General features: G+C 51.2%; 1 protein-coding gene across 1 annotated transcript in view; it reads left to right on the top strand.

Annotated features, from left to right (window-relative positions):
- The window catches only part of LOC119090913 (BAI1-associated protein 3), a gene marked incomplete in the record, with an annotated part of 201,384 nt that overhangs the window by 100,455 nt on the left and 84,145 nt on the right, over window positions 1-16,784 (top strand). Inside the window, 9 exon segments of the mRNA XM_037213638.1 lie at window positions 197-359; window positions 2,573-2,685; window positions 4,134-4,224; window positions 4,933-5,031; window positions 5,676-5,798; window positions 9,426-9,550; window positions 10,979-11,086; window positions 14,186-14,326; window positions 16,452-16,503. Of these exon segments, the coding sequence (XP_037069533.1) occupies window positions 197-359; window positions 2,573-2,685; window positions 4,134-4,224; window positions 4,933-5,031; window positions 5,676-5,798; window positions 9,426-9,550; window positions 10,979-11,086; window positions 14,186-14,326; window positions 16,452-16,503 (1,015 nt within the window).

Genomic DNA, 16,784 nt, shown 5'->3' with positions numbered 1-16,784 from the left:
AGGATTCACTTGACTTACCCGGCCCAATCTGACTCAAGCCGGTGTGACCTGACTTGAGCTGGCGTGACCTGACCTGACCTAGGCCTGACGTGACATGACGTGGCGCAACGCGACGTGACTGGCGCAACGCGACGTGACTTGACGTGACCTGATCTGACCTGACCTGGCCTGACTTGACCTGATCTGTGATTTGCAGGGACCACGATGATGAGACGTCGGTGCTGGACGCGGTCAGCAAGCTGAACGAGGTGAAGGGCGTGCGAGGCATGGCCCGTTTCTTCAAGCAGGTGGCCCAGTCGGCCCGCTCCGGCTCCGGCGGCCAGGACGACTTCCTCGGCTGCGTCAACGTCAGCCTGCAGGTGCGCGCACACCGGGACAGACGGCGCCAGATCGCGGCCAGAACCGCACGCCGGGCCTGGCGGCGATCAATCGTGGCGGGGAGTGCACAGCGGGCCCGACTTCTGGGCTAACTGGGGGTTCGTTGCTTTAGAGCCGCTGCTGAAGTATCATGGTATTCTGGTGAGGCGTATGTTAATGTGTAGCCGGTGGAAGCAAGCGATTTCTCCTTCGAATTCTGAGCAGAGCCGCCTGAGATTGTTGATGTAGTTAACTCTTGAGGAAAAGGGAGAGTGCGAGCAGCCTCCTCCCCCCCCCTCACATCTTTGCAGTGTTTCATGTCCATCTTCATATTTATGGACAGTTAAGGCCGGCGGCTGTAGTGAAGGCGGCTGACAGTATTGGAAGGTGACATCCGAATACGGGATGATGGCAGCTGCAGTGAGCTTGAGTCCACTTATACCAACACCTATGGTAATATCGGGGCTCGAGATTGGCGTGAGTGATCCAGCTTCAATCGCAGCTGCAAGTTGGCCGAAGTTTTGACGTCCTAATTCAAGCACAGCGAAGTTTCACAGCACCAGCACTATGGTGCAGTAGCCTGTGTAATGCTGCTATCACTCTTGCGGTCATTAATTTAGGGCGTTCTACATACAAACCTCCGGATCGATCCTGCCATGCCACGCGCCTGTGTCTGCAGGAGCACCCAATGGACGTAAATACAGCAGCCACACCCCTGCGTTAGACCTGAGTGGTCTACAAAGCTGAAGCTTTACCATTTCTCAGATTACCGAAAGCCTCGACGGTTGTGTCCAGAGTGGTGGATTTAGCATAACACCAGAGCACGAGCAACTTTCCAAACTTGAGCTTCAGCTCTTCTCGGTGAGTGGCGCAAAATCCGGCGCCACAACAAGTCATAAACCATTTCCGGACGCCTGTCGGAGAATTTCGACTAGCGCTACACTACTGTTGCTAGGACCTCGGAGTAGGCGCCGTTTACAGCTATAATATCTGTGTTAAAGACAGCTCGTTCAGCGTGAGAGATGAGCTTCGTCTGCACGGTGGTGTTTTGTGCGTTTAGGAACGGCTAAACCTGACTTTTTAGACACTTGAGTTTGCAAACTTGCGATCGACGCATGCATATGTACCTAAAGGGCGCGTGGCAATCCCTGAAACAACGCTTGAGAGGCTAAAGCAGGTAAACAGCGGAGGGAGTCAGTCAGTTCAGAAGGACAGGTTGTATTCAAAATGCATCATTCAAAGAATGGATTGATCCGGAGGATGCACAAACCGATTTTATTCGACAGGGTGGAAAGCTCGCGCTCCTTCCTTGGTATTTACATTTCTCCTCCGCTGCTCACCGTCCTCTGTTCCCTGCTCTCTCCTCTGCTCACTGTCCTTTGTTCCCTGATCCCCCTCTGCTCACTGGTCTTTGTTCCCTGCTCCCTCCTCTGCTCACTGGTCTTTGTACCCTACTCCCTCCTCTGCTCACTGGTTTTTGTTCTCTCCTCTGTTTACTTCCCCTCCTGTTCTTTCTCCTAGCTTGGCTCTTGGTATTTCAGTTGAGGTCATATATCGAAATGTAAATGCTATGAATGGTATACTTCAGTTATAATTTCTTGAATTTCTGAAAGAGGGAAAATAATACGCGGTGAGCTGTCCCTCTTGATCGGCACCGGATGCGCCTGTGTGATATGTGAAGATGTATGGATGTGTAGCGGTGTAATGAATTAGACCACCGACCTCCTCTAGCCCTTACATGTGGCGTGTTGCGATTTTCCAGACATGATCAAACCACGTCAATTTGTTGGTGTTGAAACTCCCATTTTTGTCTTTGTGACATTGCTTTCGTCACTTTGCTTGGACCGTTCAGAAATCCGGATAAGTCTCCAACTTGCAGGATTCGTTTGAGTTAACCTGTAAGATAGTCGGCACTCGCTTAGGAGCAGTCATTCGGTACCAAAATGGCCACTTCAGTACAGATTATTCTGAAAAACAAGCGGCCAGTAATTGGGCTTCATTGTTTTAACGATAGTACAGCGTCACACGCGTAAACCCTTCGAAAATAACACACAACTTGTGTGATGTCTCCATTTCTCTGCACATTAGGACACGCTTTGTGTCTAGTCCACCTCCAACAGCTGAATTTCCAGCGCTGATGTATGTTTGTCTCCTGGCGTCCGTGCGCCTCGTGTGACGGGGGCGTTCCGTGACCGTCATTCCGTCCTTCCGGCAGGATATTCCGTCCACCGGCCTGGACCAGTGGTTCACACTGGAAGGTCGCACGGCCAAGTCCGCTGTCCAGGGCCGGATCCGCCTCAAGATGTGGCTTTCAACCCGTGAGGACAGGTCAGAGAATGTGGTCTCAGCTTACTCGCCAGGACAGGTCAGAGAACGTGGTCTCAACTCACTAGCGAGGTGTATGTGGTCAGAGAATGTGGTCTCAACTCACTCGCGAGGACAGGTCAGAGAATGTGGTCTCAACTCACTCGCGAGGACAGGTCAGAGAACGCGGTCTCAACTCACTCGCGAGGACAGCTGAAAAACCTAGGCCTAAGCTTACCCAGAACAGAAGAGAGACGGAAAGAGAAAGAGAGGGGGGCATCGACGGTCTGAACTTGCTCGCGAGAACAGGTGAGAAAGCGCGGTCTTGGCTAATTGGGGAGAGCAGATTAAAGAAACAGGTCTCAGCCTACTCATGAAAATGAATAATACAGGACTGTCTTACCTTATTCGTCAAAAAATGTAAGAGAATACTTAAGATGTACCCTGGAGAAGAGATCGGAAAGTGTGGTCTCGAAAAAGCAAGTTGCTACCAAGTCAGCCAGTTCCTTGGGGAAAGGTTTGGGAAGGTTGGGAAAAGGTTGCGAAATCCCAAGTTTCCATAACCACATTGGGAAATGCTTGGGATTTCCCGAGCTTTCATCCTTTGAGAACCTGCCATCGCCCATCGCTTGGGAAAGCTTGGATTTTCTCTGAACGTCCCCGACCGTCAGATTTCGATATGTTTGTGGAAGTCATTTTTCGATGTTTAGGTGGCTCGGGGAACGCTCCCCGCTTGGGGACTCCCAGGAAGCGTTCCAGAGCGAGTGGAATCCCGACCTCAGTGTCTAACTTTCGGAGCTGATCTTGAGCATCCCCAACCGGAAGGTTGGGCCACGTCCAGGATATCTCGATTGGGTTCTGACCGAAATTGCTTGCTGGGAAACTCCCTTGTGATAACAGATCAGAGAAAATGACCTCAACTCATTTTTGAAAACAGATGAGAAAGCAAGGTAACTCCCTGTTGTGAAGATGTGAGAAGGCGTGGGCCCAACGCAACTCATGACAACAGGTTGAGAACCATGGCTTCAACTTGTTGGTGAAAACAAGTGGGCTAGAAAGGCCTCAGATAGCTCTTGAGGGTAAAAGTGAGCATGATCCAACTAGCTCGGGAAGCCAGCTGAAAGCACGCGATCATGACTGTTTCCGTTTGAGAGCAGTATAGAGGGCGATCCGTATTTTACCGTGTGTGCTCATAGTCTCGTTCGACATGAAGTCGCAAGATTTGTGTTGGTTGCGTCCGTGGACACTGGTGTGGAGAATGACAAAATGTATATTTGCCTCGCTCTTGGGAAGGGCTGACGACGACAAGCTGCCCAAAGTCTGTTACAGTGCATTTGCACGTCTCGATGGTTTGAACCTAGTGCTCTGGCACCACACATCCAATGCTTTGTTGTCAGTTTCATACGGAGATTATCACGACGTGGGCAAAGCAGGGTGTCACATAAGTACTGATTTAGTTCGCTTTGTTTCAGAGGACTTTCTGAGGAAGACACATGGTCGGAAGTGATTCAACAGCAGAAAATGATCGAGGTGTTCGTGAAGCATGAACTTTCCAAGTTCAGGGTAATAATTGGAAGGTCGTGTTCAAATCGAAAGCCTGCAATAGCGACGAGTATCAGCTTTCTGTTGTACGTCTGACAATTTTCCTGTTGTCAGCTGATGCCCTCGTTGGAATTATTCGTTGACTCTTTGGCTGTTGACTCCTCTTTTTAAGACAGTTGGTAAATAGTTTCGGCGAGGTGCTCGTTTGCAATGAGCGCTCGTTTGCCATGAGTAATGCTCAGGATGGGCAGCATTGCTGTGCCCCATTCGACGACTCTCGAAGCTGTCTTGACTCGTAACCAAGGGTGTGGTGGGGTGAAAAGGCCATTCTTGTCATCGATCGGAACCAGATTGCAATCCTCCTTCCAGCCGAGTGCACCTCGCCAATATCACCCTTCAGCCCCCGTGCCGTTCCGCCGACACCAACGTTACCGAGAGATTGTCTCAGCTCATGAGAAAACCTGTGCTTAAGGAGGCTCACGCGTCGTCGCGCTCGACTTATGCAGGAGCGTGAGACGCGCGGTGTGCCTCTGCCAGTAATTGCCAGCCGCTGTCTCCAAAGCGCTCCAGCCAATCTCCAGACTCGCTCAACCGCCGTGTATTACACCGCGCTCGCCCGGCGGCCGACCTGGTGACGACCTCAGCCGGTCTATATTGGGCCCGTGAGTTAGGACGTGCCAGACTGCTGCACGTTCGTGCGTCCTGACGTGTCGCCTCTGCCGCCGCGAGGGCCCGTCCTACAAGTGGAGCGGAGACCTGCCGACCGTGGCCACCACCATCCTGCACCAGCACGCGGTGCAGGGCGACCTCACGGAGCTGCAGCAGGCCGTGAGTAGTCTCACAGCGATGGGAGAACGATATCAAGGAGCTACAGCAGGCCGTGAGTACAGTCTCGCAGCGATGGGAAAACGACATCACGGAGCTGCAGCAGGCCGTGACAGCAATCTTACAGGGATGGGAGCGTGGTCTCATGGAGCCCAGACCGCAGTCTCACAAGGTCACAACGGGCTGCACAGGCACAGGTTTAAAGTGAAACATCAAGATCAAGAAAAGAAGCTGGACAAAATATAGCGATGTGGATGTGGAAGAAATGTAAAAGGTTTCTACGTGTGTGTTGCAAAATTTTGGTGGGCGTATTCCGCGCGCATTGCAGTTTTATGATTATATGATTCAAACCCTGTGACCAATACCAAAACTAATTACCCATCGATGACATATCTTGCTTGGCGTTTCGCGGCCGACTGTGAGCGTGGCGTTATGCAGCCAGCTGTGAGCGTGGCGTTATGCAGCCAGCTGTGAGCGTGGCGTTATGCAGCCGACTGTGAGCGTGGCGTTATGCAGCCGACTGTAAGCGTGGCGTTATGCAGCCGACTGTGAGCGTGGCGTTATGCAGCCAGCTGTGAGCGCGGCGTTATGCAGCCGACTGTGAGCGTGGCGTTATGCAGCCGACTGTGAGCGTGGCGTTACGACAGGTGTGTCGGTGGATCGCGTACGCTGAGCAGCACCAGGAGTCGGCGCTCGACTACCGTCTGCTGCTCAAGATCCTGAAGCAGCTCAACGACAAGTTCACCGACGACGCACTCACCTACGAGGAGGTGAGCACTGAGCACACATCACACACGCCCGTACGACCCCGCGTCATGCAGATGAACCGGGACCGAGATGCAAGGCTCTGTCTCTTCCTCACGTCATCATCATGTCCCTCTTCCATCTCCTTGCTCTACTCTCTTTCCATTTTCTCTTTGAAGCTAACGCCGTGAATGTATTCTGGCTCTTGGAGGAAGTTCACATGTTTCAAGGTACTGATAATGTATGCCTTGCGAGAATCAGCGGTTGATGCTTCCATAATTTTTGACAAAACAGATCAACGTAAAACGCATCAAACAGAGTCTTTTTACTTCAGTTTGTTCGTTCAGCATCAATAGCAATCTCAATGGCAACGCGGTATGGATATGCTCGTTACTTAGTCACACATGACGGTAATCAGTGTGGCAGCTGCATACCTTGATCGTTACAAGCCTTACTGGCGTGCTTCGCTCGCGCGATGTGATCTTCTGTCATTCTGGAGCCACCCCCCCCCCCCTCCCATACCTTTCTGTTCGTGTACTGCAACCAAAATTGCACACAACCGCAAATCGCATTTGGACAAACCCTGTTGTTAAATATGTGGGCGGCAGCGAAGACGAGCTGCCGAATTGCCAGAGCCTAGCCGGCGACAGGCGAGCTCGCAGTGCTTCGTGTTGCCCTTCGACGAAGCAATTAAACTTTCGCTTGGCAGCGCACCAAAAGCCGATCAAGAAAGTTTGCAAGCTCATTAGGCTCTCTGTCTAAGAAGGGCGACTTTGATTTTAATTTTATGTGACACGAAACCCTCACTGAACGGTCAGGAAACGTAACTAACGACTAATTCATTCATTTCTAACCAGCTGCTACCAAGACCGACAGGTTTCGTTCAGCTCAACCCGCCGAACAATGTGTAATTGGTGGATCTAGACAATTCGTGAAGAGAACTTGCTCCGCGCTTCTGCAGCCAGAGGCAATAAATAGACACTTTTGTTAACGCACAAATATGTCCGTTCATCTTTGACGAAATGGCTACTTGTGCAGTATTTCGGGAGCTTTGTTGGTGACGCACGACATATTCCATACTTATACGGTATCAAAAATATTAAAACTTTGCATTGCTATCGGCTTATTCAAATTATGATGCATGGATCAACTTATCGCCGGGTGTTTTTCCTCGCCAAAAACGCCGATCATCCTTAAATCGACGCAATCATTATTTGATAATAATCAAGGTTAAAATAAATCATGGCTGCATTCCTAAAACACCCGCGAGCAAAAGTTAAAAAATATATCTAAAGCGCAGGTTTTGTTACGCTTCGTAGCTCCTAGCATGCGAAATTCTGTCTTTATATACACTGGTCCAGTGCACATCAACCAGGAACTTGCAGATACTGATAACAGTCAGACAGCATTAAATGTATGACTGACACCGACACGGTTATTTGGCCCGGTCATTATGAGCCTTATTACAGCTTTCCATGTGCAGACAGCAGCATGACACGGCCTCTCGTGGCATGTAGCTTTTCGTTGCATTAAAACAATGCGACTACGTGTTTCCATGGTGGTTCGGACTCGCGCAGCTGGCTACATGCCATGGTGGTTCGGACTCGCGCAGCTGGCTACATGCGATGGTGGTTCGGACTCGCGCAGCTGGCTACATGCCATGGTGGTTCGGACTCGCGCAGCTGGCTACATGCCACTGATACGCTGATAACGACTTACTCCTCGTTCTCCCGCTCTTTTTACCCCGGTAGTTCCCGGCTCCGTCCATTATTGAGAAATGATTCTTTACGTTATATTTGTTAGTGGATAGGCTGATCAATTTGGCTGTCCTTACATTGCAGCGCAGGTAGGCTGTGAGATATCCATATTTACTTTGCTGTAATAATGTGATGGCACGCTGCCCGTGCCGGCCAGCGGGGGCGAGGGTCAGGTCATAGTGGCAAAGTTTTGTTTCGAATGCCAAAGGCTGGAAAGTTGACAAACTTCCTCGTATTTAGGGGCGAATAGTTTGGGACTTGGCATGAATATTAATATCATCCCAGGTGGCCGGGCAGACTAAGGCTAAGCACATATCTGGATTCACGCACGCATGCATCCTTAAAAAGGAGGCAAGAAAAACCGCGGGGAAATGCTGCATTTGCTATTGCTCTGTTTGCTTTCAAATCCTTCATACAATGCTATTTTGTCCTACTCAATGGGAATCTGCGTAAGTTGTTCGGTCCGCTGCTGAGGCTTTCTAGCCCGCTGGTAACTTCAGTTTTTTCTAAAGAAGGGATATCATTATTGATAGATGGACTGTCTTAACACAGCTACGTCGGTCAGAAGGAACTGCGGAGGTCTGAAGATGCGGATACTGCTCTCTGAATTTGTTATGTTAGGACAGTTTTCTTGTACCAATGGGATGCGCCGAATTGTAGTACGTTATGATGATGGCAGCCGTGAATTATAAAAGATTTACTCCGAGCGTTCTAATCGGTTGTATTGCTTGGATAAGCGCCACGTTAATTAGTGCTTGTTGTGTGAGCCCTGACCCCACCACACGATCGTAAACTGCTGGGTCAACAGCGGAGTTTGGCGGTGAAAACCTGACGTGCCAAACTGCTCGGCTCGGTCAACCTGTCGTCTGCCATTACCTGCCCTATGGCATTACCAGCCTTCTGGCATTACCTGCCCTCTGGCATTACCTGCTTTCTGGCATTATCTGCCGTCTGGCATTACCTGCCCTCTGGCATTACCTGCTTTCTGGCATTATCTGCCGTCTGGCATTACCTGCCCTCTGGCATTACCTGCTTTCTGGCATTACCTGCCGTCTGGCATTACCTGCAGTCTGGCATTACCTGCCCTCTGGCATTACCTGCCCTCTGGCATTACCCGCTCTCTGGCATTACCTGACCTTTAGCGCGGCCGTTGCCGTCTATGTGAGCGTGTCAGAACTGAAAGTGTTGAGGTCTAGGGGTGAAGTAAAGAAGTAAAACATTCAGCAGCATTATGCGCCGACGAGCTAGATACTTTAATGAGCAGAGATATTGAAGGGCAGTATTTTCTTTACCCATGCCTCCGACAGCAGTGGGGCTGTGCCCATACCCTCTTGCTATTCAATTCTAGTCGATAAGACGGTAGTATTAGCGTCATTCCTCGGATAAAAACCAAGAGAATAGAGATAAAGGAGGCCCACAGCGGTTTTTGGTTTTCATCCGAGGAATGAGGCTAATGCTACTGTTTTATCTATGTGAAAAATGTTCCTCGCTAATGCATTGAACAACTTACTGATTTTAACTCTAATCCGTTGCATCCACCTGCTATCCACTCGTTTTCATTTTTCCGGCGCTTAAATTTTAAATCATCACAGAGTTTCAGGAAAGTTTACAATAAAAGTTACCTTTTCAATGATCGTTGCCAGGGTCGTGGGCATGTAGCTAATATTTACTTTAAAAAAAAACACAGGAAGCGACGTTGTGCAGTATGTCTTGAAGTGTCTAACTGTGATTTTCCGAACGTACTATTCATGTCCATGCTCGTATTTTTCCCAAAAGCTATACCCAAACCAGCCCGTTTCATATTCTGCATAGGTGTTTACGAGTCTACCCAACACGTAAAGTCCTCTGACTTCAAGCATGCGTTTGCAGTGCAGTGCAGATTTGTTTCATTTTCAGCAAGAGTCATTAGCCGAATCCTTCAAGAGCTTTCTGGGCCACAGCTTTTCCATCCTGAGAAAGCAAAAGAAGCTTTTTCCTGCAGGAAACAAGGAGGCCCACAGAAAACTCGACGGTCTTCTCAAGTGAGTACCTATTTGGACGACCTCTCATCAAAGCAGAACGGAGGTGCGTCGTTCATTTGGAAGATGTCTTAAGCATTCCTTTACAAGAGAGCCTCTGTTACTGTGTAAAGGCAACGCACTACATAATAATGTATGCATTAGTTTATCACCGGTCGAAGCATCTTGATATGAAAGCATCAAAGTAAGGCGCTCAGGATGTTTTGTGAGCGCAATCCTCTTGCAGACTAAAATGCAGTGCGTCGCAATTTCAGAGCCTCTCCAGGTAATGAAAAGCAACTCCTAGTTGTTTCCGCTCGATCGTGGCTCTACAGATTTGTCGCTCTTTGTAACCAATATGCCACAATATTTCCCCAGGTTAGGAAAGTAAGAGATGAGGCAGTGTTTGGGTTACGACGTGCCACGTGAACGCTTGCGGAATGTGTGTAACTTGGGTTTCACTCTAGTTCAAGTGCATGTTCGGTGCTTGGCGGCTCTCCCGCCCGCCCATATTCTGGCGATGGGAAGTCGTGGGGTGTGGGGATGCGCCATGCAGGTCAGCTGGCTGGGGCCACGAGCACAATACGATGGGGAAAACAATGACTTGTCCTTGTTAGACTAGGGTTTTGTAGGTAAACTGCCGGCATCTAGAATTCAGCTCACATTTAGCTCGCATGTTGGATGCCTCTGGCTAGCCCACACGCTCTCCGAGAGAGGCTGGGGGCAGCGAGGGGGGAGGGGGTGGCATCGACCGCCAGAGTTGTGATAGTCACCAGTATCGATAATTTATAAACAAGGTGACGGAAATAGAATGTGTCTGAAATATTGCTGGTGTTGTTACAGTGGAAGTTCGAGGCGCGTAATGCGTTAGTTAATACTTCGCCTGAGCTGTTCGAGCTGCTTTTCTATCCAATCACGTGCCCGATATATTACCAAGTGTTTCGCCAACACCATGGATTAAGGTCATTTAAAAGTGCTCCCCTCTGAGCACCAGCTCCGAGTGCCACTCTCTGGGTGGCATTTTCAGAGGATTCATCTGTTCAGTGGTTCCTGTGACTGGCGGTTGCCATGGTCCCCCTCTGTGTCGTCATGCCTTGGTGCCCCTCTCTGAGCATTCTTCTTCAGATACTCCGTTCAGAATTTTCGTCACCAAGCGTCCCTCACTGCATTCATTTCTGGGTGCCTTTTTTGAGTGTGTTCTTCTGTGATTTCGTACCTCCAACTGCCTCTTTTCCACTGCCTCCTCTCTGGCTGGCTGTTTCGAAGTGTCCCTAGGAGTGGCCCTTTCTAAGTTCCTGGAAGTGGCTCTCTTTCTCTCTCTTTCCCTTCCTCGGCTGACATATAGCCCCCGGCGGTGGTGCGCGCTCCACATCTCATTAATAACACAGTGCCTCCCTCCGAGTGCAAGAATAAACCCTTCCATGGCCTCCCTCTGAGAGCGCTGTCCGACAGGTTCCTGGCCGCTCTCTCCGGCATGGAGATCTTCCGGCGCGTGCTGCCGTTTCAGCGCGAGATCCGCACCGAGATCAGCCAGACGGTGAAGAAGGGCTGTGTCGAGTGGTGAGCGACGCTGGGCGGCCGGGCGTACCCCACGGCCAGTCGCACCCCACGGCCGGACGTACCCCACGACCGGGCGTACCCCACGGCCAGTCGCACCCCACGGCCGGACGTACCCCACGGCCGGACGTACCCCACGGCCGGACGTACCCCACGGCCGGACGTACCCCACGGCCGGACGTACCCCACGGCCGGACGTACCCCACGGCCGGTCGCACCCCACGGCCGGCCGCACCCCACGGCCGGTCGCACCCCACGGCCGGCCGCAACCCACGGCCGGTCGCACCCTACGGCCAGGCGCGCCTCCGCGGCAGCAGCGGGGCTGCCGCTGGCCGCGCTCTCCTCGGTGCTGGGATGGAGGGCCTCTGTATTGGTTTGGTGGATGCTTTTTTCTCGTTTTGTTCTGAGTCTCTTTTTATGTTGCCACGCTTGTTTTGTCATGAAACTTGTTCAATGCCAATGCCTGTCGTGTTAGGATAAACGGGTTTTTCGAATGTAGGTCTCTATGTGCTGCGATTCTTGTTTTGTTGCCGTATTTGTTTTACAACACTTGTTTCATTTTGAATATTGTGTTCTTCGAATGCTGCCTTGTCCTTATACTTGCTCTGTCCCAGTAGTTGCTCCGTTCCAAAAATTACGAGCACGCTGGTCCGAGCAGAAACGATGGGCGAACGGCCAGCGTCTCATTGTCGGCAGTGGTACAGAGCTTATGGTAAATCAAAACTCCCTGACTTGTTTAACCTGCCGGCTTTGATAATGTCTTACGTCTATCAAACAACTTTTGCATTTTAACTGCTTCCCTTGTGATATTTTTTTTGTTTTGAATCGCTGTAACCGGAGTCCCGTTGTTCATGTGCCAATGGAAGCCCATTCCTTGCTTCGGGTTAGGCCCATTCCTTGCCCAAGACGTCACGACCCAAGCCCATTCCCTGCTCGGCCGAGAGGCGAGGTAAGTGCGTTTGTTTACAAATAAGCCGTCGATGCTGTCCTAGCAACGCATAGCAACGGTCGATGCGCTGTTGATGGCCTTGTGTGCCCGGTAAACAGGCAGGTCCCAATCTCGTGTGGGTAGTGTGACCAGTGATGATGTATTTAGTTATAGATCACTTGCCAATAACTGTTATTCGAATAATATTCGAGTGCGCGGTTCCCGCGCGTCTTATGTCCCCATGGGGTTGGATCAACTGATTCTACTCGTGCCCATATTTGGAACTAAAGGCGTCCCCATTGGCGTGCATCTATGACGCCGCCTTAGTGGGCGGAGCTCGGGTCGTAAGGCAGTGAGAAACTGGACTTGGGAGGTGCTCGGCCTAGGTGTGCCCCCCACCCCCACCCCCCTCCCCCCCCCCCCTCCCGGTGGGCTGGTGCGCCATCATTGCGTGCACGTACGGCTGCAGGGGCGGTCCCAAGGAGTGAGAGAGGGGGAGGGCTGTAAGGTCCACTGCAGAGGTCTCTCAGGGAAGCGACGGCTGCAGGGGCGGTCCCAAGAACTGAGAGAGAGGGGCTGTAAGGTCTACTGCAGCGATCTCTCAGGGAAGTGATGGCTGCAGGGGCGGTCCCAAGTACTGAGAGAGGGGGATGTAAGGTCCACTGCAGAGGTTTCTCAGGGAAGCGGTGGTCCCAAGTACTGAGAGAGGGGGGAGGGGGCTGTAAGGTCCATTGCAGAGATCTATCAGGGAAGCGACGGCTGCAGGGGCGGTCCCAAGTGCTGAGAGAGAGGGGGGCTGTAAGTTCCACTGCAGACGTCTCTCAGGGAAGCAGAGGGGAAAGTAAAGGACCTGCTGTTTACCGGTCCAAGAAAGGTGAGGGCAGAAATGAACGTTGCGGACGGTTTTGCTAAAGAAGGGGAAGAGAAAGAAAGACGGTGTGTCATTGACAACTAAAAAATGTTGTACCAGCTTTGACAAAAGTGGGCATAGTTGAACAACTACTGGTGGTCAGTTGTTTCAATCTACAAGTGATTTGTTTGAAGTGAGACAAAGGAAATGGAAGCATGCTTTCTTGTCTTTAAAATACGGAACGTCAATAGCTAGGGCTTAAACCACCCTGAGCACGTTCAATTAGTGTCCCGAGCAGTTTGAATCACTCTTGCCGTGTTAAACGGCTTCATACACTCGTGAACAACAGTCCCTCTTCAGGATGAATATATGTTTTGAAGCAACGCTTCGCCTTTCGCCAACTACTGATAACTCATAAGATTTTGGCGCACACATCGGTTCAAGGCTCACAGAAACTCAGGGGTACCCCAGAACTTGGACCATCAACAACCATTTCACGGACCAAGTAGCAGCCCTCCATTTGCATGAAAACACAAGCCGCGAAAGAGTGTCAAACTAGTTCCGCGTGCAAGGCGTGGCGTCAGAACGAAGAGGGCCGGACTTTAGCCTGGCTGAGTAGCTGCAGAACTAAGGTTTTCACAAGCAGATACGCTGGTGATTTTACTTTCGACTAGTCGTGATCATCATCGCCCCTGAGCACGTGCCTGCGGTGTATTCAATTGATTGCATTTGCAATACGACCAACGAGTTGGGAGATTACACCTACCCCCAGTCTTAATTTCGCCTCTCTACAATGGGCGGAAGACCATACTTCCAAATCATGCTTGTGAAAGAAGATTTCTAGTCCCAGCATATACCAGTCAATAGTTACATTTTTGGGACATTTCTTGGAAAGACGTCGTGCGAATGGGAGACTGGTAAACACCATATGTCGATGCCGTATATCGTCTTCTGGCAAAGTTCTTCATCCTCTGGCATCGAACGGCATTGCTAAATATAGGGGCACTGCCTCGCTATTTGGTGGAGCTAAACATGAACTGTATGAAAACGGCACGGAAAGCATCGACTGTAAATTATCGAGTTTCCTTGTTCTGGTCCTTATCCGGCGGCCATGCCATGGGCTAGCCTTCCCGTGCGGCCCACGTGTGCCATCACCGTCCCTGGTCCGCCCGTGTCCGGCCTGCCCTCCATCTCGAAGAACAATCAAACTGGCCGTCTCGGGAGGCGGTCGCGCGCACGACTTCCCTGCGGCGGGTGCGCTCTGGAGGCGTGGCCGGATGTCAGCCGCTTCCGGCGCGGCCGACCTTTGCCCTCCGACCGGCAGGTACTCGCGGCTGCGCGACCACCTGCAGCTGGACCCCAGCGGCGAAGACTCGGCCGTGCTGCAGGCCCTCATCAGGCTAGTGAATGAGGTCAGCTGTCACTGCTTCCACGGCCACAACCACCACAACCAGCTGTTTATGCAGTGAGTGCACGGCCCAATAGCAGACTCGGGGGTCGGTGAGGTGTGCAGGAATGCCATCCGTTTGCAATGTTAGACGGCAGGGAATACTTAGCACGGCTACATTTTTCACGCGAAGTGTCTGTAAACGCCTTTGGTCGCTGTTTACAGCACCCACCTGACACCAGTAATTTTGTTTGGCTCCTCAGAAGCATACACCGACATGACAACGAAATAACCCCGATTACTTTGCCCACGTAACTCTGTGATGCAATGACACTTTCAGAGGCACTCTTATTGAAGTATGCGTATTGAGATAACAAGCCGCAGGATTTGTATATTCTAGCTGAGTGCTAATCCACCTGATAGTGGCCTTTGTCGCAGAGGTGCCGCTCCACGATGCTCTTGTGAAAAACCAGGATAAAGCGGTATTCGTTGAGACGTAAATGCGCTACCTACGTGCATCTTTTCTTCTTCCGGTCTTCTGCTGTTCTCCTATCGTTGTCTGCGCCCGAAGTCTAAATGCAACTCATTCGGAGTAAATCCGTATTACAGAGAATGGAATTCCACCAAGCGTAGCATTCTAAGTGGTTGGGATTAAATGTTTGTCATGCAGGCTGAAAATAACCCAAACAAAAATGATTAGAAAGATTGCTCTTCCGCTGACGCCGTTCTGCAACGCATTTGCCAAATTTTGCGTGCAGGACTTGGTGCTTCCATGGCGATGAGTTGTATCGAGTGGAGAAAGCACTTCGCGGAGCTTCCATGGCGATGGGTTGTATCGGGTAGAGAGAGCACTTCACGGAGCTTCCAAGGCAATGGGTTGCATCAGGTAGAGAGAGCACTTCGCGGAGATTCCAAGGCAATGGGCTGTATCGGGTAGAGAGCACTTCACGGAGCTTCCATGGCGATGGGTTGTATCGGGTAGAGAGAGCACTTCACGGAGATTCCAAGGCAATGGGTTGCATCGGGTAGAGAGCGATTAGCGGATTGTGTTCTTTGGGATTCAGTAAGGTCCTGCCCGGCCGTCTGGAACCCAATCTGCCAGCTCATCAGAGCTTTTCAAACGCTGAATTTAGACCTGGCCGGTACGACTCAGCAAAACTATTATTTACAAATCGCCGGAATCTGTATTCATGATTTTGGTTCCGTATATAATCAACAAACAGTTACGCACATCGCAGCATATGTAATTATTTTTTTAGGCAAATTCTGATTGCCCACGAAAAACAGCTATTAATTGGTCAGTTTGAACGTTTCTACCTGGTTCCAAGGACGCTGCCAACTGATAACCTTCATTATTAACTTAGCGTATATACAAGTACATCTTAGCATACATCTGCAACTCACACTTGGCATTCCGACTTTTACATGTATTGTTATAGCCCTAAATTTTAAAAAATTATATGCTATTAGTGAAAATAGACGTTATATAGACGTGAAAATAGACCACGATAGACGTGTGTTTGTGTGTGTGTGTGTATGTGTGTGTGTGTGGGGGGGGGTGGGGGGGGGGGTGGGGGTGGGGGGTGTGGGTGTGGGTGTGGGTGTGGGTGTGGGGGTGGGTGTGGGGTGTGGGTGTGGGTGGGGGTGGGTGTGGGGTGTGGGTGTGGGTGGGTGTGGGTGTGGGTGTGGGTGTGGGTGTGGGTGGGTGGGTGGGTGGGTGGGTGTGTGGGTGTGGGTGTGGGTGGGTGGGTGTGGGTGGGTGGGTGTGGGTGGGTGTGGGTGGGTGTGTGACGATTGATGTTCAAAGTTTCAATCAGTTTTCTGTAACAGCGACGCTGAATGATGGCCTGAAATCCGCCGCAGTGTATATTCCCCGCGCCCGAGCGGGCCCGGACAGCGGGCGGCAGCGGGCGGCGGGGCTTTGATCTGCCACTGCGGCGCTGTGACGAGGCGGCGGAAGCCGCTCAAGTTTGTTGTGTGGTCTGAGACCGCCCGCCACGGCCTTACCGACTGCCATCTGAAATTTGAATTTTGCTCTCGGCCGTTCTTGAGATAACCGGGGGGGAGGGATCAGATCTGCCCCTCAGATCAATGGCGCGCCGCTGAGAGGCCCGATCAATGTCGGATTACACGAGGCTGAAAAACACCTTTATGGCACTCTTTCCGACCGGGTCGGCTCACTTGATGTGTCTGTCGTCCGCAGAACCGTCGGCGTGCCGTACTTCGCTACCATCTACAAGCAGCTGGAGAAGCTGGTACGTACCGCAAGCTAGAGTCTGTTCCGACCAGCACCGTGGTTGCCAGATGCCATCGTCTCCATTGCTGTCGAGAACGAGTGTGGTGCCCTGTTGCCTGGGGTGCCCAGTCGTCACCGGCTGGCGGCCGCTGTACCTACACCACTGGTGCACTGGTGTTGTACTTACACCACCACTTTTGGTGCTTGTTTGTGAATAACACGGGGATGAGAGACTCGTTGGGCTTGCAACCATACCGCCGATGTGAGATTCAGTTGGCGCTTTGTTACTGCATTATGAAT

Source organism: Pollicipes pollicipes, unplaced genomic scaffold, assembly GCF_011947565.3.
Source record: "Pollicipes pollicipes isolate AB1234 unplaced genomic scaffold, Ppol_2.1 Scaffold_3216;HRSCAF=3773_pilon_pilon_pilon, whole genome shotgun sequence".
Taxonomy (NCBI): Eukaryota; Metazoa; Arthropoda; class Thecostraca; order Pollicipedomorpha; family Pollicipedidae; genus Pollicipes; species Pollicipes pollicipes.
The sequence above is the reverse complement of the archived record's forward strand: the minus strand, read 5'-3'. Positions and strand labels throughout refer to the sequence as shown.